Source organism: Glossina fuscipes, unplaced genomic scaffold (assembly GCF_014805625.2).
Source record: "Glossina fuscipes isolate IAEA_lab_2018 unplaced genomic scaffold, Yale_Gfus_2 0, whole genome shotgun sequence".
NCBI classification, from domain to species: domain Eukaryota; kingdom Metazoa; phylum Arthropoda; class Insecta; order Diptera; family Glossinidae; genus Glossina; species Glossina fuscipes.
In genome coordinates, this window is record NW_023998414.1 from 16,624,769 (window position 1) to 16,648,677 (window position 23,909).

General features: G+C 34.8%; 4 protein-coding genes across 6 annotated transcripts in view; 3 read left to right on the plus strand and 1 right to left on the minus strand.

Moving 5' to 3' along the window:
* Positions 1-5,139, plus strand: part of LOC119632231 — a 23,621-nt gene extending 18,482 nt beyond the window's left edge. For 2 of the 3 annotated variants that reach the window (XM_038025040.1, XM_038025064.1), the window contains one exon: positions 487-865. In XM_038025040.1, coding sequence (XP_037880968.1) covers positions 487-557 — 71 coding nt within the window. In that variant the 3' untranslated portion in view covers positions 558-865. Of the gene's footprint in view, positions 1-486; positions 866-5,057 lie in introns of those variants that run through there. The other variant, XM_038025048.1, reaches the window with a different exon arrangement.
* Positions 5,140-8,158: 3,019 nt separating this feature from the next.
* LOC119644655 lies at positions 8,159-9,327 on the minus strand. The gene is made up of 3 exons (XM_038044312.1): positions 8,601-9,327; positions 8,438-8,518; positions 8,159-8,327 (listed from the first exon to the last, which is right to left on the minus strand). Exons 1-3 carry the CDS (start codon positions 8,601-8,603, stop codon positions 8,175-8,177), a joined length of 237 nt encoding a protein of 78 aa, XP_037900240.1. The 5' UTR covers positions 8,604-9,327; the 3' UTR covers positions 8,159-8,174.
* A 4,999-nt stretch (positions 9,328-14,326) lies between these two features.
* On the plus strand, positions 14,327-16,044 carry LOC119636520 (protein will die slowly). Its single transcript, XM_038031914.1, has 4 exons — positions 14,327-14,871; positions 14,941-15,037; positions 15,110-15,735; positions 15,805-16,044. Exons 1-4 carry the CDS (start codon positions 14,728-14,730, stop codon positions 15,991-15,993), a joined length of 1,056 nt encoding a protein of 351 aa, XP_037887842.1. The 5' UTR covers positions 14,327-14,727; the 3' UTR covers positions 15,994-16,044.
* A 3,743-nt stretch (positions 16,045-19,787) lies between these two features.
* On the plus strand, positions 19,788-22,918 carry LOC119641030 (ATP-binding cassette sub-family F member 1; the record flags this gene model as incomplete). Its single annotated transcript, XM_038039448.1, has 2 exons — positions 19,788-20,994; positions 21,057-22,918. Coding segments are annotated over 2 exons (2,826 nt in total), but the record flags the coding sequence as incomplete, so codon positions are not given.
* Between the last annotated feature and the right edge of the window lie 991 nt (positions 22,919-23,909).

The window sequence follows — 23,909 nt, forward strand, 5'->3', positions numbered from 1 at the left end:
GGAAAAATTCTGAGCTTTGTGTATATGGTCACTCAACAACTGCAGTTTGAAGAATCCCAAGGAACTATGACACCTTCCATTTGAAGATGGACACCAACTAAAAATCATATGCACTTGTCAATGTCATTGTACATCTTTACGTCATCTTACGAACTTGCTAAATTATATGCTAAGTAAATTCGATTATATCTATTTCTAGACCCTTAGATTTCCTATACCTTTTAGCTGGCGTATCGTACACACGTAGTTCAATCCCGGCATAAAACGACACCTGTTTCGATTTTTGCAGAAAAAAAACACTTGTGTCGATATTTGAAAAAGTTTTTTTCTAATCACATCTTCTTTGAATTTTGTCTTTTTAAGTTTTTTGATTTTTCAAATTTTTACTCATTTCACAATTGCTTTTCAAAGCAAATTGATCTGCGATATTTCTGTTTTATTTCTATCATTTTTGTGTGCGCGTATATTTTTCGTATATTAAATTAGTAAAAATGGCCAATTCTAGGCTAAAAGCTGAGATTGAGCGAATTTTGTCGCAAAGTCGGAAAGGTAAGTGAAAGAAGAAAGTTTAGAATTAAAATAAACGAGATTTAAATTTCCAGAAATCCCGGTTGAAGAGGTTTACAGAGCGGTGAAAAATCTCTGCGAAACCGACAAGCCGAGGGAGGAGTTCAACCGAACTGTTGGGGAGGTAGTCAACCTCGGCACTGTTGAACACCGAAATACCCTCGAGTACAAGGGCGTTATAGAGCTAGCAACTGATTCTAACGACGAAGAAGAAGATATGGCTGGGCCGAGCGACTGCTATGGCCGTAATGCGCGTGGCCGCCGTGGTAATGCCCGTGGGGGTCGCGGTAGGCGTTCTCGAGCGCGCAGTCGCTCGGTCTCCCGATCGCAAAGCCGCAAAAGGAAAAGGAGCTCGAGCAGAGGGCCAAAAAGCCCCAAAAAGATGACCTAACTTCTCTCCCCTTCGCTCATCAGGCACCAGCGCTATATTTAAAAATTCCTCGTTCAAGTAATATATTTTTTTTTTTTTATTTTAAAATTTTTTTTTCTTGAATATTTCGGTATTTGTCTCATATATTTCTGTATTTCTTTATTTTTTCAATTTATTTTTGTATTTCTGTATCTTTTTGGTATTAAACTGAATACTTTGAATTACCATCAAATATGAAAACAAAACAAAAGAAAAAGTGTTAAATTTTCTTTAATAATATATTCAGATAGCAGACACCAAAAAAAGGAAATTCTTAATTCAAATAAATGACACTATAAAGAGAAAGGCACCAAAAGAGTGCTTACGTCAGAAGAATGAATTCATTTGAAATTATAATAAAGTGTGTTTTATGGGTCAAATAGAGGAAAATTTGTGCAACAAGCAAAATTATAAGTAATAACTGAGTGTTTGATTGTGCAAATTCGAGCATGCATGGCTTCGACGCCTGCAATGAATAGAAATTCAACTTGAAATCTTTATTAAGTCATGCAATGTGCAATTGTAGTTATAACCGTAGATTTAAATTATGTTTTCTTTAAATACGCTTACAGACACACATATATACATACAGATATAAAAACTTATTTCCCTCCCTCAAGCTCATAATCAATGGGTGCCCGCTTCTGTTCATTGCTCTTGTTTACTTAAATTACGAATTATTGTGTGTGCGTGTGTGTGTGTGTGTGTGTATATGTGTGGATACATTTTTGACTTAGTACGTGCACGTGTGTATGAACGGTTTCAGGCTTTCAACTTTTTTAAAGTCTGAAATGTATGACCAAACCACATAAACACTTACACAATATAAGCTACCACTTATATCCTTTGTCTTCATCGTATAGGTGGATGTGCGTTAAGCTTTATTTCATTTAATTTCTTCTTTTTTTTACTTGTTTTTCGTAGCATATTTTATGAGCTATTGAATATTACAAGCACACTCGTGCATATTTTCATGCACGTATATATCATGGAAATGTATATAGATACTTTTGTCTACTTGAACTGTCCTCAATTGCCAGTTATATGCAGCAGCAGACAGGATTCATGCATCATTTATATATGTTACATGCATATTTGCATTTATATGTATTTTCAATAAGGAATTTTTTTTGCCTTAAAAAATATAAATTATATATAAATAATAAGGTGACCAGCTCTTTATTTATTTTCTTTTTTTTTTTTCTTTTTTTTGCTAACACTTTTATTATTAATTTAGCCAGAGAAATAAATTCTAAAAGTAAAGTCTTAAAGTACTAGCATCTAAAATTATCGGCTTGAATTGAAAACTCTACCGCCCTTTTGAACTCAATTTGAACTCACGATCATTGAGCTATTGGTCGAGATACTTCGCCTACTCGATCACTCAGGCGGTGAAAACGGAAAGAAAATTTGAGAAATTTACTTTAGTGTATTCAAATATCTTCGACCTATATGGAGTTGCTTTGCTTTTGCTGCAGCAGTACCAGCTATTCCGTTAAATTGTACCCTGAATTGAGGCGACTCCTGACAATTCTGGATAAGTCATTCTCTGCACAGGCAATAAAAGTAATTTTTTTCGCTTAATTCGTAGCATAGCGCAGCTGAATCATGCTAGGTGATGGACAATCAATACGTTGCGTTATCGAAAGAGTCAATAGATAGAAACAATTTAGGGAAATTTTCTGCATGTAGCGTGGTGGGAATTGGTTCAGGCCGACGAAATACACGCACAGCAATTAATGCAATTGAATTGGATTTCAATCGTCGAATTTATATTATATCAAGAAGATGCAAGATAAACGATTTGTTTGTATATCAAAAAAAAAAGACAAATTAAGCAATATTTCTACGCCTAATATGTATATATAGATAATATAGTCTCTTGCATAATGTTAGAAATGATTTTATCTAATTTCATATTCACGGGCACTAAAATAAAGGATTCATAGATATAAAATAGTATGCATATATGCACACATGCACACAAATTAAGATGTGTTATGATCTAAGCAGATGATTATGCGTATATAGACTCAAAGTCCTGAGCTGTCGTCCTATTTTTAATTTATGCAAAAAATCGGCCACTCAGCGTACATCGCTTAGATTAGTGACCACTGTATTGGTTAGAAAAGATTACGACCAAAAGTGGATAAGGAAAGAGCAAATTAAGCACTTATAGAGACGGATCTCTCCTCTACATTCAGGTCGCACATGTGGGTTCGAACCTAGCTTTAGAAATATCAGAGCAATCAAATTAAATGACACCGAATGGAAATTGCATATAATTTGGGCCAACCCGCATGTTTTTACTACTACTGAGTGATTTCATTTCACATATTTACTACAGTTTGCAACACATGCGAGAAGAAATCCGCGGACGAGGTAAGAAGGAAGTACTTTTTTTTTTAAAAATTCGATTTTATTCACCAGTATAGTCTTCTTCAAAAGTGATATAATCAGTGCAAAATTTCCCTAAAATATCGGCTCCAAAAGTACGTTTCAGCTTCTGGCGCAGATGATGGCACAGTCTGGATGAAAGGGAAATACACTTCTTTTCGATAGCTTTACGATATCAACTAACTATTACAGCTTCACTCCCCGATTATCGCGGATAATTTTCAACATTTTCAGTATGTTTTCAACCGCAATCATCTCTATTGAAAATTCACTGCCTTCGGCATCATTCGCGTACATACGTCTTGATTGGAAATCAACGAACTACGAACAACATGAGATATGAAAATGCCATGAAAGACACCGTAAGTGGGTATGCCTTTCTTAAATATGGTATGGATTTGTTTTTTATTTAAATACTAACGCAAATTGGATGATGTGTTATATTGTGTGCTCAAAGGGTTGATATTACACCGATTGAATTTTGTCTGTACAATTATTCGGTAGGGCGGAGATTCATCGATGAAGTACTCCCCTCGCTCCGCCAACTAAGCGAGAAAAAATGAATCGAAAGTTCAATATGTCTTGGTTTGTAAACGGTTCACTCTATGCCTAATATCCGTACGAAAATGCGAGAAATTTTATATGATATTGTTTACGAGTTCACAAGTGAACCATCGTAAACGCCTTCTTTTCCATTCGAACGTTAATCAAATTAATCAAAGGTTTCATCAACTTAGTGCACTATTTATAAAATTAACATAGGTCGGGCCTAACCTCAAAGTCAACCACTTTAGGACACTTAAAGAAACTTGATACGGCGAAAAACTTTGGGTTGCCCTATAATAAACACACCTATATAGAAACACCGTTTCACAAAGAAGTTAAGCACGAAACACAATTTGGTCACCCTAGTAACGACTATTATAATAGGCAAATGTAAAGATATCTGCATTAAAAGAATAACCGTCGAGTTGAGCGATCAATTGACAGTTTGTGTAGACAGGCGAACACATAAACGAGCGAACAAGCAAACAAGCAGATCCTAACTGTGTTCGACTAATATTTCTTGCATAGTCCTTAACATATAAAACGAGCAAAAAAAAAAAAAAAATTGAAGCTTGAAATATATGAAATTTAATAATATCAGCAATAACTTTGAACAAACAGACGCACATTTCTTATACAGAAAAAAAAAAAATGGAAAAAAAGAATTATTTCTAGAAGCATGCAAGACTTATGCACAATTTTACCAAAGGATAAAGTCTAGGTAGAGCCTTAACCTTTTCACTAACAACTTTAACAGCAATAATTATGCAGCTGTTGTTTGTTGTAAATTATTACGAAGACTCGTTTGAAGAGTCTGCTATGTGCGTTTGAATGTCGGTTGTATTTATATAATAGGCATCTTACTGTACTTCCGTTTCCTCATATGTTTTATACATATATATACATATAAACATATAAACAAACATAACATTTCAACTTTTAAATAATAGAATATCTCTTATATAAAAAGTCTGTAATGGGAGAGAAGGGACGAAACTCTACCTTTTCAAATGCACGGAATAAATAATCCATCCTTCTTCTTCTTCTTCTCTTTATTTCATGATGCAGAAATATTTTGTCGGCTTAAAGGAAAGAATGCGAAGTCAATGTAAAGATAATTTGATATTTTTATTTTCAGTGCTGTATCTTTCTTCCAAGAATTCAAAAGATTTCCTGAAGATAAATGCACAGAACATTTAACTTAAACATTGCTGTAGTGCAAGGTATAGAAATAAGTCCTGACCGAAAAGTACAAAATACTTTATTGAAAGTATCATCTGTCTCTAACTATTTTTCATATAATTTTTTCTCGATTTCTCTGACAGAATACGAATGACAGAATTGCATATGGAAGGGGCAACACTCTGTTTCTGATTTACTAAGCAATCAGTCTTCTCTTCTACATTCTCATTTTTATAAGAGAAACACTACTCAGCATCAACAATAATTTTGCGACTAAAATGGATATTAAGCAAAGCTATAAATGTCTAGCAAATGCAAAAGAAGGGACAACACCTCGTCCTCGGGCGCTGAGAAATTTACCTATAAAATCATTTTACGAATGGGATTCGTTCTTCCTTTAATGATCGATTATTTTGCTTGGATGATTTTGCTGAACTTGCGCTATTCATAGCCCACTAAATCCAAGTAATTCGACTAAATGGCGTTGAGTTAAGAATATTGCTGTTCACTTTCACTGGACAGTTCATGCCAAACAAATTTTGGCTTTGTAAGTACTCATAAATTCAGTATAATCATCTTTCAGAAAAACCAGTAACAACTTATTTATACATCTTACATTATTCAACTATGTGTAAGGTTTGTGTATATAACAAATAAACTGGAGGAATTAAAGGAAAAAAAAGCCAAGTGAACAAATCTGTTTAAAAGAATGCAGCAGACAATGTTTTGTAGGGAAGAGAGTCAAACTGTAGTACCTACAGACACCTTAGTTTAACGGCCTTTGCATGGCAAGCTCCCAATGCGAAATACAAGCAACATTTCGAGTCTGTCAAGCAATGAAAACAACTTAAGCGATTAACAGCATACTTCTAAAAGACAAATATTCAAAGATATGCTGTGCAGTTGAATTGCGTTTTGTTTTTTTTTTTTCTCTTTCTCTTGTTGTTTGCAGGCTTCATTACCGTTTACTTAATAGTATAAACGAAACCGAGCAAAAAAAAATATCGCCACAAAACTTTAAGATTTTTCGTCTACTTTTAAATTATTGAATGTCGTAAAATTATTCTCTTTAGTATTTCCGACTATTTCCAAGACTAAGCGAATACTGCTCAAACATCAAAAGAAAAAAGAGGAACAAAGTGATTAATATGAAATCTTGAAAAGGATAACAACCAAGGAACCAATAAGCATTCGTTGTTAACCGCAATTATATTCCAAAGGTATTAAAGAAATGGATTTTTACTGCTACGGCCACCAATCAGAAAGACGTATAACCAGACAGACAGATAACTCGACAGAAGGACAACAAGACAGGTGGACAACCATGCAGACGGATCGACGAACACTGTTAAGTCGATTCGGTTAAATTTGGTAGTCATCAAGAATATATATATATCCCATGTGTAGTCTCTCAAGTTTCAGTCTGGGTCTTACGAAAATTTTAATAAAATGAGTATGTCCCTTTCCTTCAGTGGCAGGTATAAAAATGTCCCCACTTGTACTCAAAGCTACTCCCATTCAATATTGTTAAGTACGAAAATTCATTTTCTCGCTATATTTCTCGGCATATTCGCATATAATATTTTTACTTGTTTAATTGTATTCCATGATATTTATTCTAATATTGTGTGATCTTTCAAATTATCATAACATTTAACCGTGGAACAGACACATATTTTAGCCATACCTGCAAATTATCAAAACTCCCGTTCGGTAATGGCAATCTAAGTGCACTAGCATCAATCTACGATCATTACAATCGTCTCAATAAGAGCACATTTATATACGTTTGTGTCAAGGTCAACCCAATCAATTTTTCCATTACATCAGTACAGTTTGACAAGATTGACCCTTTAACTAAACCAGTAATCCAAAATCTTAAATGCAAAACGGGTTATGCCCATAAAGCTTGATTGCTTACTGCACAACTTTATTTGTAGAACCATTCACTTGAAGAGTACTTGCTACGAATGAAAGTAAATTGCGTCCGTCAAACACAACCGTTGCTACTCAGTTTCTAGCTAATCGGTCATGCTATCTGAAGAGAAGCTCTTTGCACTTTAAGGCCCCATATCCCTCAAATTATTTAATTTGCTGATTTTATTGTCATACTCACGATGCAGCATATCGTAATTTTACTTTAAAAAATTCGTCATAGATATTGATTTTGATTTTCAATTGAAACTTTTTGAACCGTAAAATTTCATTTAAAAACTTATTTCATTTATAACTGAATAAACTTGCTTAGAAATGAAAAGCAATTATTCAAAAAACTTTGCAGTTGTCCTTGGAGTTGGTCACATCATACAAAACAAGTGAAAAGGTGTGGCAAGCTGAGGAGAAGAGAAAAAAAAAATCAAACACACTACCAGCATGAAAAAGTAATAGAAATAAGTTTTCGTGGTCCAGGACGTAGCGACCAATGGCATCTGTTTTCATTAATATTACGGTAATGTGATGAAAATACTCCTCAAGCGAAGAAAAAAAAAAATATAAATAGCGCTTGCATTACGTTGTCTACTTACTTTTCGATTTGAACTTTTTCAGTTAATCGAACGCAATTGAACACCTTACCCAGTATTTTATTATAATGCACTTTCAAATGAACATCATATCTAATCAACACTCAATGCCTGCAAATGTTTGCTCAAACTTGAATTATTATTAATAAATGCTCGATGTTGACGGTGAGCTTAACGTTAGTCTGCTATTGTCTATGACCCAGTATTCAGGATCCATTGAATAAGACCTTTGATTCTTCAGCCGCTGTTCCTCAGATCACACAAATTTTCCAGCTTTGCCGGCATATTCGAGAGGCAGCATATCCTTTGGCAAACATTCATAAAATGTATCGTCAGCCGATAAATGAGAACGCATCTAAAAATAGTAACAAACTGGGAAAGCTATTGGTAATTGGTATTTTAAAAAGCTTTATCAAAACTTACTAACTGCGTAATTTCGCTTTGAAGAAGCCACTTCAACAGTCGCATTACTTTACCTATAAACGGTGGAGAATTTAAATAATGTATGCTTTTCATTCTCACTGGAAGCGCATCTTGTGTGAGTGCTGTTATTATACGGAGATCGCGCCATGACATGTTAGCCACATGACCCCGAGTACATTCGTACATATCGAAAGCTGGTATATCACCCTCAGATATTCCTTCATCGTCGCAAATGAAACGCTGGTCATGACTAAACACTTGGCACTGTCTATAAAGTTGAACTGGAAGGGATTAGCGTCACAAAAACCAAGACAAAAAAAAAAGAAAACTCAGACAAATTTGACAAAAAAAATATGTAAGAGCACCACTAAGCAGACGCATATAGCTTTACCTTGTCGATATTAGAATCTCGAGAGCGGTGAAATACCACAGAGCAATTATCTTTTGTTAAACCGGGTAACGGTATGATATCCTTTAATATTAAAAAACACAATACAATCGTTTTAATTCAATGTATTTTGCCTTTGGTTTGCAGTATTTTCCTATGTACTTACCATAATTTGAAACACTGCTCCGAACCGTTATCCAAGGGATCACGTTGTAATAAACGTTTCGCCTTCTCAAGGTCATCATTGACGACATCGATGAAACGCTTTAATATAGGTTTGTCTAAAGCAAGAAAAAACGAGTAAGAACATTATAGTCGGACAAGCCGACCATTAAATACCTTAAACGGCACTTTTTCTTATATAACAGAAAAATTATATCCGATCCTTTTTTAATACCGTTCGTCCTTAGGTCAAAATACGACACTGTACCAAGTGGCATCAAAATATCTCAAAAATTGCGACCTGTAGCTTGAACACATTTTTACATGGACAGACATTTCAATCGATCGGAATAATAAAAGCTAGGTCTACCTTCAGCCCTTCGACGTGTTACATACGTTCGCACTAAATTAATGTACCCTGTACCACAAGGGGACTACGGTATAAACACAAAAATAATAAGAAATTTATTGAATTTAATCGAATTCAATCTCAAGAAAGAATTGAGCCTTTGAAAATCTAAATGGAAAATAGACCTGAAACCTTTGGGAAATATGCTAACGCCCCATTATGCCTGATGATGTCAGCTCAGTTTTTTAGGAAATTTATAATCCAGTCGCTGTAAAATTTCCATTGTCAGGTCTTTGAACCTCTTTTGTTCTTCTCTTTTTACACGCACCACTTGGAAGATGGGTATGGCATATTCATTTTGCTTTTTTCGACAATGTATGTAACACCCAAAAGTAAACTTCAGAGATCCTATAAAGCATATATATATTCTTGATCGGCGTGAAGTTCTGAATTGATTTAGCCATGTCTGTCCGTCTTTGTAGTGTTTGTTCTTCGCACTGTCCTGTTCGCATAAATGAAGATATCGACTTCAAATTTGATAGAAACCTTGGAAATCTTTGCACGTAGGTTGGTAACGAAAACGGAACAAATTGGTCTGAGTATAAGCCCACAGTGAAGCATAAACTGAACGCAACTCCTTTACTCGTAACAAAAATTTTTGTGGGTTTTTGCTCGTTATTCAGATATTATAAAAGCTAGAAGGCTGAAATTTCCCTCATTTACTTTGCGAAACGCTCTACGCGTTCCGTGCAAAAATGCTAAAAAGCGAGCATGCCCATGACACAAGCGATTAAATGGTTTTTTCTTCACTTTTTTGAGATTTTATGCTTGTTTATGATGACGCAAACAAAACAGAATTAGTTATAAAATTAGTTTGTACATTTTTTAAATGAGCACGTATTATCTCCCTAAAAATGGGTTAGTTCTAAAATCTCCTCTTTTTCAAAATCATATGAACTAAGTATATAAGAATTGAACGGTAACGTCCAAAACATCGACTACAACGCAAAGAGAAAGAGAACATGCACTGCAATAAAACTAATAACAATAAATCAACGGAGAACTGTGGGAAATAATATGCTACGCAGCAGTAACAGAGAAACATCAAACATTAAAGAAAACGTGGCAGACGTGGGACAGTCTAATTGCAGATTTATCAAATTACGCTAATTAAAAAAGGAAAAACCGACACATCAAAGACTAATCAAAGGCTATCCTAAACTAATTGTAAACTTTATTTAGGATCATACAAAGTACCTTGTGTTCGCAATGAGCCCTTTTTAATCCAACCTGGCGAATCAGTCGATTCGTTTAATACTTAAGAAGAAGAAGAAGAAGAAGAAGAGAGTATTTCGACTACGCGCGTTGCGAATCAAATTAGTACAGCAGCGATACATGTTGGTAGCACTGTCAATAATATCCGCGTCGATTGAAGATAGTTACGACGATTACATTCACTTAGAGTGCACTCCACTTGGCGAAGACACGAATCGTACCTTTGCGGACACGACATTTTTCAAAGGCGAGAATAATGCCGGCAAAACATTGCAAAGATCGAAAGAAAACCTACTGATGACGATACTATATGTCACAACTGCCAATTTATGAATTGTACAAACGGTTTCAAGAAGAAGCACAGAAACCTTCAAAATGATACGATGAGCCGATCTTTAATGAAAGCGTACAAAAAATGGAAGACATTGTGTTAAAATAGTTACTGAAGCAAAACGAATGAAAAAGGACAAATCATTCGGAGAAAGAGAGACAGAGAGAGAAAGCGAGAGAGAGCGAGACAGAGGTGGAATAATAAAGAATTGCCCAATTTTGAATATCCTTAGTGAAATATTGCCATAATGTCGCCATTACACCATTCGAAACGACATACAAAAGATGTCGAGAGATCACCATTAAATATTCGTTATCATAAACAATATTTGGTTTATTCCTTGCAAAAGAGAACACATACACATGAAAACAGTACAAAGCGCATTTTTCGACTCGCACTTTCTTGCCTTTTTTTTTATATTTATATAGCGTCTCGCTTGCCATAGTAATTGCAACAGTAGCAACGTGATCAACAGATCCGCTACATAATGAAGAAAATTGTCATCTTACGAGTTCTCAACTCAAATTAGTCGCGGTTTTACTTAAATTATTTTTGAAATTCACGTAACATGTAAACAAATTCTTCGGCTAGCGTGACTTTGTCCCTGTACATTGTATTCAGATTTCTCTCTGCTTTCAATTTTCCCATTATATTGAATGCTATTGTTAACGCCCTTACGAAGGGCATCAATTTTTAAATAACTTCTCGTAAACTTAATCAACAATTATTTAGCAGACGAACACATATCCACACCAACTACTCAGGACGCAGAATTATTATAATGCAATGCGAAGAGCTTAGGTAACTCTCTTTGCTTATATATGTTGCTTATGTATCGTTGCAAATCAAATTTACTCTTATCTACTAAATTGTGGTCAACAACAATACAATTGCAATAAATTTACAAAACGTGTCTAAAAAATCGAAAAAAGCCAAAAAAAAAAAAAAGGAAATAAAGCAAATGCGATTTTGTATGTTTGTAGGTTAAAAATAGTTGTTCTTGTTTCTCTCCTTTTTTTTTCATGCACATAAAAGCACAAAAACAAACGAGCGCACACATTTACACACACTTTGTTGATTATTGCACGACACACAAATGAAGAATGTCAAGATACTTGAATCATTGTTGCTTTTCCTCTGTTATGCACCTCCAGTGATTTAAGGCTCTGTGCAGAGATTGCATAAATGTGTGCATAAATGCGCGCACACACACATATACACACGCACGCACATTCGAATGTAGTTTTGGCTCGATTGCAATTTGTTGGATCATTGCATACCTCACATGTACTAACATACAAGTTTATTGACTTTTAAACATAACATGTAAACAAATTATTGCGATTTCATAGCAAAGGTGCAATGGATGGTTGTAGTAGAAATAAAGTTACAAAAAAGTATGTATACAATATATGCATGTTCGAGTGTGAATGAATTGTTTTTTAACTACAGCCAACAATACATTGTCTTCCATGCATCTAACGAGCGACTAGCCTTACAACTTTAATTAAAATATCGAATTACATTGTTACGCCCATCGTCCGAAGGTAGGAGTGCACTAGATGTTTGACTTGCTTTGTATTTACAAAGTTTAGTTGGCTTTTTACATTCGCTTCTCAGCATCTGTCTCTAATCAAGTTGAAAAACTCAAGATCTTACTGCCCGTATGTTCTTCAATCTTACAAGCGCTGCAATAATAGCCAAAAATACGGAAAAATTCGATATTTTCTAATTTTCAATAAAAAGTAAACAAGCTTCAGGCGAACAAACCTCAATTTCAAATACTAAGCGTTAGAAGTAAATCATGATCGGTTCTTCTTAAAATCAAAAAAAAAATAAATAAATAAATAAATAAATAAAAACCTTATATTAGGGCAGAAGCAACTATTCAATACCCTATACAACTTCGCCTGATAAACTCATTCATTCATTTTCATGACAATACACCAAAAATTATACATTGCTTTTATACGAAGGCTCGCTTTCCATGAGAGCCCCCATATAATCCAGCTTAATTCACTTGTCGAAGACAAATGTATTATTTTCCAGTTGTTTTCCTCGAAAAAACTGCAAATTAGATTTTGTGTTTACATGGAAACGCTTGATTTCATGAGAACTTCTGAAAGTAATTTAGTTTGAAAAAAAGGCCTATCTGATCCAAATTACCTACGGTTAATTCTTATGTTAAATCGTCAAATATTATATCTCCTTTTTTATTTTATATTAAAAATTAGACCTTTTTGGCATATAAGACCTACTTGATCCGCATTTGATGCAGTTAAGTTTTACACCAAACTACTCCTACGAACCAATTTTCATCATTACATATCAAAAATTGGACTTTTTGCCTTATAAGTATTTGTTATGCATTAAAACCCTTATATGCAATGGGATCAAAAAAATAGACTTACGTGGCCCACGATGAATCTTCATCAAGCAACGTTGAAAATTAGGTGTTCAGTTTTTTTAGGGATGTTTATATGACAGAAGTTCAAAAATTGCTCCATCCGAACGGAAGGTTTCATTCCAATTTAATATGCCGAAATACTCGTACTCGATTGTCGCGAAATCGTGAAAATTGGCATATTACTAAACGAAAAAGTCGTCCGGTCCGATTCATCTTTCAGCAGCATTCATCCTTCGGAAGAATATAATAAATTTCATGAAATTATCTCGAACATTGCGATTGAACACAAGAACAGGCAGACATAACACGAACCGGCGGAGAAACGGACCGACGACAGACTAGGTTAGGTCGGTTCACGAAGCGACTTTGAACCAAGGTACGTATACATCAAGTGCCTCTGGAGCTTACGTATTCCCGAACACACTTAATATACCATATACCATGAGTGGTATAGAACATAAAAATTATTAATGTTTTTTAGGCATTTACACAAATAATATGAAATTCCAATTTTTTGCTTGCCCATTCCATGAACATCTATTTTCGTTGCAGTACACATAATTAACGGTATCATGAATGAGACAAGAATTGTCCTGGCTAACCTCAAAACTTGCCTTAAGTGCTGCTTTTATATATATATATATATGGACTTTATTATTAACGCTCATTATTGCAGATTCAGCATATTTTCGTGGGAACCATTCCTACTACTCGTTTGGCTACTGTACCATTTTTTTTCGTGGACACCATTGTATTGTACATAGATTGAGTTCTCTTGGATGAGTATTTCATGATAGTAACATATCTTCTCGAAATGGGATTAGCTAAGATATACAGCATTTGGCCGTATTCTTCCAATTGCTCATTACTATCATTTCTTGCTCAGTTTTCGTAATGATCAGTACGTGCGCAGTTTTTCCAATAATTTTGGGATCGCTTTTTTTATACTATCCGAATTGCTGTATACTATGACATGACTTCAAAGAGATTGAAAATACTGCGTAAGAAGTGAAAAAGATCCGATAGCTTTGTAGAAGGACTATTTAATGATATTGCAACACTTTCGCTGTAAAAGGCATTATAAAGTTTGCAGCTCTCTCATTTTTTATTGACGTTGATACCGTGCGAGGAAATGCAGGGAACGTAGACTTGATTTTTGCTTTCTTTAGACTTAATAATATGTAAACAATTTTTATTTTGATTTTATTTGTTTTTCATATTCATTTTCAATCAAAAAAATGCTTCCATTTGATATTAAAATAACTTAAACACATTCCTTTGCAAATGGCTTAAATATTCATTCTAGGGATAAGATCGTATGGCAACCATACTCGCGAAACGTAACCGTTTTGCAATGGCAATCCCGCTGAGTTTTTCTTCTAAACTGCAAAAAACCACGAGTCGCATTCAAAAATTTTTAAGATTATTTATCAATTAATTTAGAAAATACGAAGGAAAACATTTTCTCCAACTGCATAAAACTTACAATAAATTTAAAACCATTTTCGTTTTTTTATTATTTACCCTATAAGGAATATTTCTAAAGTATTAAAACAACAGTAATAGTTGATACGCGAATATCAATAAAAAATAAAAAAAAAGGAAAAAAAAAATAAAAAACAACAATTGCAATTGTGTTGCAGTCAATAGCAGCGCAGACTCGCCAACAACAAAAAAGCACGAGGTTTTCAAACAGAAATAATTAGTAAAATATATACGAAAAATAAATACGAAGGAACATATAGTTTTAATAACAGTTACTAACTAAAATGGTGCCTATAGGACCCGTGCATGCCGGCCACCCCGGTGTGCATGCTCCCCAAGCGATACCGTCGGCACCAACTGGACCGAACACGTTGCAAAGTTCTTCATCAAGCAATGCACCAACATCCAATAAAAGTTCAATGTCGGTGGTAAGTTGATATAAGAATGTATGCGTAGAATAAAATGATCCTTTATAGATTTTTTGTTTATAACGATAGAAACCCAATTATACGTTGAAGTTTACTTTGGCCGGCCATACAAAAGCAGTGTCAGCCGTTAAATTCAGCCCCAATGGTGAATGGTTGGCTAGCTCATGTAAGTTTTCGTGTACGCGTTTAATACCTTACGTTTAATAATAATTCTTTCGCGCATTTAATTATTATAAAGCGGCCGATAAACTCATTAAAATCTGGGGAGCTTACGACGGAAAATTTGAGAAAACCATCTCCGGCCATAAATTGGGCATATCTGATGTAGCTTGGTCTTCCGATTCTAGATTATTGGTGAGCGGTAGTGATGATAAAACACTAAAAGTGTGGGAGTTAAGCTCTGGCAAGTGTCTAAAGACTTTGAAAGGACACTCTAACTACGTCTTTTGCTGTAATTTCAATCCCCAGTCAAACCTCATCGTTTCCGGCAGCTTTGATGAATCGGTACGCATTTGGGATGTGCGCACCGGTAAATGTCTGAAAACTTTACCCGCCCATTCCGATCCCGTATCAGCGGTACACTTTAATCGTGATGGCTCGTTAATTGTAAGCTCGAGCTATGACGGCCTGTGTCGCATTTGGGATACGGCCAGTGGTCAATGCTTGAAAACTCTAATAGACGATGACAATCCGCCGGTGAGTTTTGTAAAATTTTCACCTAACGGTAAATACATATTGGCCGCAACTCTCGATAATACCTTAAAATTGTGGGACTATTCGAAAGGAAAATGCCTGAAAACGTACACTGGCCATAAAAACGAGAAATATTGCATATTCGCCAATTTCTCAGTAACCGGCGGAAAGGTATGTAGATCTAAACTTCCCAATTAATTATGCACGAAAATTTTTTGTCTTTGTTTTTTTTATTTGTAGTGGATTGTTTCAGGAAGTGAAGATAATATGGTTTATATATGGAATTTGCAAAGCAAAGAAGTAGTACAAAAATTACAAGGCCATACTGATACGGTATTATGTACAGCCTGCCATCCCACTGAAAATATTATCGCTTCGGCCGCTTTAGAGAACGATAAAACCATTAAATTATGGAAGAGCGATACATAACTTTCTCAACAGCGATCAAAGGCAAACGTCATCTTTCTACAGATATATATACACATATATATATATATATATATATAAATATGTATTTTATTAATTTTAACGTTCTTTTCTATAAGAATAAATTAAATTTTTTTTAAATTTGCTAATTATATTAAATGTTGGCGAAGCTGTGCGTACTTAATGCAATGTAAAGTAACGTAATGTTAAGTAAATGCTTGGGTCGCACCATGTCTTGCATTTATAATTAAAATCGGTTTATCTTTCTCAATCTTTTAAAGATTTTAGTATGTTCCATATAACTAAACGCAGTAATGCTTTCGTCGCAAACGTTTGCAAAAATGTCTTAAAAATCAATCTTTTTGTAATGTCCAAGTGACTCCGTCTTATTTAACCGCTTCCATCTTCTTCAATACTTCATTTTCGATAATAGAGAGAAGCCGAAAAGTGATCAAGTCTCCTTTCTAGGACATATGTCCCGGCAGTTTCCCATTTTCCTTTTATAAGAACTTTATTTTGCTTACGGCAAAAGTGGTAATGTGACCATTTTTGGAGAAAAGCGAAACAAACTCCTTTTGTCTGCGTTGCCTGAACGCTTAACATTTGTTAGATTAGCTAGATTTTTGAACACTCTCTGCATCAATTAACTATTTTATTCCGGATCGAAATGTATATCAACTTACCCCTTGCAACATTTGATGGGCCTTTTGGGCTTTTGTTCAACTATTCGGCGTCTAACGAGCACACAATTGTCTTTGACTTGCAAGCAGCTATGCAGAGTCTTTTAAATATTGACAAACAAAATTATACATTACAAAATTATACATTACACCATTGTTTTCTTTATTTCAGCGATTTATCGGTTCTGGCTGTAACTAAACGAAAATCTATCCTCAAATGAATTGTCCGTTTACGGACTGTTTACATATGTGTTTTGAAACATGCATACAAGTATGCATAGATATTTTCAAATACACCAAACTTTTTTTTTTACGCGACTTTGAAATAATACGGTTCACCAATAAGAAGAGAACAAATACCCTTTTTTACGCGAACTTTTGATTCTAGCACGAAATCCCAAAAAAAATTTGTTTATTCATCACTTAAATCAAACCGGACGGTTGTGCTAAACATGTCTGACATATCTACTGATGATAGCATTTTTGCTTTAATCAGTAATCATCGTGCACGGCCTTTGTCAAGTAGCGATGAATGGTTGCGAAATTGATTTTCATTACTAATTTCAGTCTAAATTTTTATGTATTATACTTATGGACTGAATTTTCACTATACTTAAACTGTAATTTTTTTTTCTTCTTTTTTGTAATAAAAATGAATATTTTTGTTTTATAAATATGTAATACAGAAAGATATTTAGACTTTTTTCACCTTAGACGATTTTTTAAAATTATGAAGCATATCTCCAAGCTTACCATATGTCGCATGTATCCCTCTTCAGGATATTTTTTTTTGCACTTTCTAGGGACCTTTCTAAGGAACATATTTATATGTAAAAAAAGAGTTGGGTGTATATACAGTATATGCATTATATACACATCTGAAAATCACCATCATTTCGTGATTTCCATGCAGCAGAGCACATGCAGGGCAGGAAGGAGAGGCAGGCAAACACAAAGGTTATTGTATAATTCTAAAATATTTACTTTGAAGGCGTGTTATATTATAAAGCCTCACACCTGCTTCTTTCTTCTTTTCATTTGCTCTGCATTTCATTCCTTATCCACATGAGACTGTTTAAGAACAAACAGCTGTTGTTGATTGTTGTAGATGCTCATTGGCTCAATTTTAAAGCCATGTTAACCATAGTGTATGAACGTGCCGATACGGCTGATTGCCTAAAAAGCTGAGGTAAACTTATGTTTTGTATTTAATGTGAAAAATTGCCTCTATAAACTAAAACTTGGCGAAGTTGGCCATTAACGGCTGTTATACCTGGCAAAGTTGCATCGCAAAATTTCAACTCAATTGTCATTTTCAGCCCCTGTACCTTTAAAACGTTTTTTATATATTTTTATTTTATATTTAATGGCACTGGCCGAGCGCTTCATAAGAATTTTTTGGATCACAATTCACTGAGGGGTTGTTTTCATAAGGCTTACCATAAATAAAATACTTTAAAAACGTTTATAAAATATTATGTTTGACCCATAATAATATACTCGGGCCGAACCGTAGTCATGCAATCAAAAGAAAGGTTAGGCAGAAGTCATACACGTAGTAAAATTAGTATTAAAAAAAATACTTTTTCGGTTATAATAATAAAATTAATTTTTTTTTATTATTGATTTCTTTAATTTTAATTAATCTTAATTAATAACCGAGTCACTAAGACCTCCTAATTGAATTGTCCTTGTGATGTTACCTAAATCATTCTTCGTATTTTTGTTACATTTACCGAATTTTTCCGAAAAATGCGCTCTTCTTTAGTTACAGTTCTGGTTATGGTCGTTGGAATTCCCGCTAATTCGCGTATACTGCATCTGTAGCAACGAGTTTCAAAAATTAAAAAAAAGAACCAAAAAATCGGAATATATAAACGCATGTATTACATAAATCCGACGTCAATCACCATCCAACCTCTTTATAGGTTCATCTTTTCTGAATCTACATCAAAACATTATTTGTTTCGCGCGATAAATAATTCCAAAAACATGACCAAACAGGAAACAGCCGCTCCGAAAAAGTAGGAAATTCGTTCGGGGCTATCTTCCCTTTTATTTGATAAGAAATTATAGGAAAATATTTGTGAATATAGACAAATCACATATGGTTCGAAAAATATACACGACCAAAGGCATAAAAAACAACGATAACAAAAAAGTAAATAAGAGCCTATTAAAACCGCAGTCAAGATAAATGGTTTTCAAAGAAAGAGCATAGAGACGGGCTTTACGGACGAAGCTGGACAAGGCAAAGGGATTGTTTAGCGAGGATGCGAAGAGCAGATATTAGATCATGCTAGCTTTTCAAACTCGTGATGCTGTCAAAATTGGTTTACAAACTGTCGGATAGATCAGCTTGTCTGAAACCAGCCAAATAAACATTCAACCCAGTCATCCATTCTAGCTAAATGTAGCGTTTCTTCACGCCCGTATAAACACTTCTACAAATTTCAACATCATTTAAATGCTCGAGTATTCACTGCGATTTCTTCGAAATTTTCCTGACGCTAGACACAGTTGTTCCCTTTCATTTTGCGATTTTGAATTATGATCCAGATCAGTTGGGGCAACGTGCGTAACACGATTAAAATGTTTCGCAGTTGTATATTTAACAGTTCGCAACATATACGGGTTCTTATTAACCTGTGTCATTTGCCTTATTGCCCCGCAAATCTGAATTTATTTTATCTATTTATTTCTTTTTTTTTTTTGATTGTAAAACTAAGCATATATTTTTTTATAAATAAATAAATGCAAAACCGGTTCTATAAGTTGATTTGTGACTTGTCAAAACTTGAACGCATTGTGTGCAATGCAATTCGAATGCGTTTCGAACTAAAACGTCGATGTGTATGTGTTGGTAGGCTGCGTTGTCAAGCATGCCTTTTAAAAAAGTGACGCCTATATGTGTTCCATCTGCTCGCTTCATTGTCATTGTTTTTAGTGGAGAGTTGACAACACAAGTCCACGTGAAATTTTATCATTTGGCGAAATTTTTAGCTCAGATTTCCTTAAACTTTTATTTGTATAATTGAAAATATTCGTTTATATTTCTATTCTTTACATTATAAATTGATTTTTATTTAAGTCATGTCGAAAAATCGAAATAAAAACAAAAAAACTGAATTTGATGATTATGATAACGAAAATGAATTGAAAAAACCAAGTGATAAAAAAAGCAAGAAAAGCAAACGTGGTGGCGGCGGATCTGAAGACGAAGATTTCTCCTCCAATAAGTTTATGAAATCAAACACGAAACCGGAAATTGATGACTTGGAGAGTATAACATCAACAAACAGCAAAACCAGCTCGATTAAAACGTCTAAGAAAGGGAAGAAAGGTAAAAAAAGTAAAGATGATGAGTGGAGCGACGAGGAGAAGTCAACTGTAAACAAAAAGAGAAACAATCTAAGACAAGCAGCCAGTGATCAGGACGATGAGGAAGAAATTTTAGCTCCCGTAAAGAAAGTTAATAAAAAATCCGGAAAAAAAATTAAAAAAGATGACTGGAGTGATGAAGATGAGGAGGAAGGTGAAGATGAGGGGCCACAACAGCAGAGAAAAGCGAAGAAAAACGCGCGACGAAATATGAGTGACGATGATGATGATGTCGCAAAAAATGATGAGGATGAACAATCTATCACAACCAAGCCAGTGGCGAAAAAACAGCAACAAAAAAAATCGAAAAGAAATAAAAAGAAAGATAATTTCAGTGAAGATGAGGACGATGTTGGAGATATTTTAAAAAAAGTACAAGAAGATGGCCGCCAAGACAATGACGAGGACGATGGCGAGGAGGAAGACGAAGAAATGCCTATTATTACTCAGCTAGCTGCCAAGAAACAACAAAAGAAAATGCAGCAACAACAAAAAAAGAGCAAATTTGAATTCAGCGATCATGAAGAAGAAGACGAAGAAGCTGAAATCCTTGAACAAGAATTAGCTAACTTGGAAATAGAAGAAAAACTAGCGTTAGACGAGAGCGATAAGAATGATTCAGTTTTAGAAAATCAATTAAATGAAGATAATGAGAGAAAGTTGATATCGGAAAAATCGGAGGATGAAAACGAAAAACCAGCGGCTGAAACAGAAGAAGACAAGTTGAAGGAAAAGAAGCTCACGCATAAAGAAAAGAAAAAACAAAAGAAACAGCAGGAGTATGAAAAACAAATGGAATTGTTAACTAAAAAAGGCGGCTCTGGGCATTCTGAGCTAGACAGCAATTTTACTATGTCTCAAGTGCAGAAAAGTGCAGGCCAAAAAGCCCAACTTGAGCACGCTGTGGATATTAAAATTGAGAATTTTACCATATCAGCAAAAGGTAGGTTAACTCCCCATACTGGTTCAAAGATAAAATTTATTAAATATGTTAGTATATCATAGGTAATGATCTGTTTGTTAATGCCAATTTACTAATCGCTCATGGCCGCCGTTATGGTCTGGTGGGTCCGAATGGACATGGAAAAACCACTTTGTTGCGTCATATAGCCATGCGTGCCTTCGCAATACCGCCCAGCATAGACGTTTTGTTATGCGAGCAAGAAGTTGTAGCAACAGATAAAACTGCTGTGGAAACCATTTTAGAGGCCGATGTTAAACGACTTGACTTATTAAATAAATGTCAAAAGTTGGAAGAACAATTTGCGTCCGGAGATATGAGCATCCAAGAGGAATTGAATGATACTTTTAATGAATTAAAAGCAATTGGCGCTTACTCAGCTGAAGCCAGAGCACGTCGTATCCTTGCAGGTTTAGGTTTTAATGAAGAAATGCAAAATCGGGCCACTAACAAGTTTTCCGGCGGTTGGCGAATGCGCGTTTCTCTAGCAAGAGCTTTGTATCTTGAGCCCACTCTCTTAATGCTGGATGAGCCAACTAATCACTTAGATTTGAATGCTGTTATTTGGTTGGACAATTATCTGCAAGGTTGGAAAAAGACTTTACTTATAGTTTCTCATGACCAAAGTTTCTTAGATAATGTTTGTAATGAAATTATACACCTGGATCAAAAGAAATTGCATTACTATAAAGGCAACTATTCCATGTTTAAGAAAATGTACGTACAAAAGCGTCGTGAAATGATCAAAGAATACGAAAAGCAAGAGAAACGAATCAAGGAACTTAAGGCTCACGGTCAGTCAAAGAAGCAAGCAGAGAAAAAGCAAAAAGAAACTTTAACTCGCAAACAGGAGAAAAACAAATCGAAGCAGCAGCGCCAACAAGAAGATGAAGAGGGCCCCGTCGAATTACTGGAAAAGCCCAAGGAATATATTGTCAAATTTCGGTTCCCTGAACCCTCACAGTTGCAACCTCCCATATTGGGGTTGCATACTGCAACTTTCGCATTTGAAGGCCAAAGACCCTTGTTTGTGAACGTAGATTTTGGCATTGATCTATCGAGTCGGGTGGCTATTGTGGGTCCCAATGGTGTTGGAAAATCAACGTTCTTGAAACTTTTGTTGGGTGAATTGGATCCGCAAAAAGGAGAAGTTCGAAAAAATCATCGATTGCGGATTGGTCGTTTCGATCAGCATTCTGGGGAGCATTTAACTGCTGAAGAATCGGCGGCTGAATATTTGCAGCGTCTATTTAACTTACCGCATGAAAAAGCGCGTAAAGCTCTAGGTTCTTTTGGCTTGGTAAGCCATGCGCATACCATTAAAATGAAAGATTTATCCGGTGGTCAAAAGGCCCGCGTAGCTCTAGCTGAATTGTGCTTGAGTGCTCCTGACGTTCTTATACTTGACGAACCTACGAATAATTTGGATATCGAATCTATCGACGCTCTTGGTGAGGCCATCAACGAATACGAGGGCGGTGTGGTAATAGTATCGCACGATGAACGTCTTATACGTGAAACAGGTTGTGCTTTATATGTGATAGAAGAGCAGACGATAAATGAAATTGACGGAGATTTTGATGATTACCGCAAAGAGGTACTAGATGCTCTTGGCGAAGTTGTCAATAATCCCAGTGTTGTTGCTAATGCTGCAGTGCAGTAATGTGTTCCGTTTCTAAACATAGAGTCCGCTAATGTATGTGTGTGTAAATGTGAATAGTCAAATTTTTTTTCTCGCTCATTTCGTAGTTAATGTTAAAAAATATAGAAAATCCTAAAAGGCACACATAGTCGTATTAACACAGGCAAAATAATTTGGTGCGCTCACCGACATTAGCTTTTTTAAAGCTTGTCATGTATATCAATTATGTTTTATTTCAAATTATGTAATTATAGACATTGTTAAAGTTCAAATGGAAGAAATATCTGCGAACAGCGCGGAAAAAAATTTATTTTATCTCATGCGATAAAGGTAAGGAAGGTATTTTAGGCGATCTCTTTATTTTTTGCGAAATAGTGCTGCCTGCTTAGTTGTCCATGCATTGTTGTCGCCAATAATCATTTCAAATCTGCCGTTGACAACATTCTATTTTACAGGCTATATGACTCCTTTATTCTAACGTAAAAATTAACAGCCGCACATAAATATTTTCTATTGTAGGCCTTACTCATTATAATAATAATTTAACTCATTTTGGACATATCGCTACTTCTAGACATCGCTGGCAAGTTTCATTTTTTTGCTCTTAGGGTTCTACCTACCGCATAACTGAATACAAAAGCGTAAGCTGGAGGTAATACCGTATCGGAAAATCAGCTACGTTTTTGTCCTTCCTCTGGTTTGAGATCGCATATGGGATAGTATTCAGTATTGGTTGATGACCATTGCTGTTTTGGGATCGCGTAGGCGCAACAGCTGTGAAATACAGTCATATTTTTCGAGTTATGCGAAAGCAACAGAGCTTACTGTTCGCATTAGTATTAGTTGTTCATGGTTGCATTTATAAGAGAACGCAGCTGTAAATTGAAAACAAAATAATTTTCGAACACTATCATTAACTTGCAAACCAGACCAAAAATTAAAAAAAAAATGTAATTACAAAATCAAATTTATTAATCAAAGAAGTTTGAGTGTGCCGCGAAACAAAAATTGGAAAAAAAATTTTTTTCCTTTGAGATTTTTGCGAATTTGTTTTGATCGGGCATGTAAGCCACATATTTTATTGGCAATCTCAACAAACGAAAATAAATAAGTAAATATATTTTTGAATTTGTGAAAAGTAAATAATATACTGTTAAATGTTAATAAATAATCCTTTTTGGTTATCAATATATAAATATTAGGCAGAATGCTTGGACGCATAATTTTATGGAAGAAAATCGAACTTCATAACAGA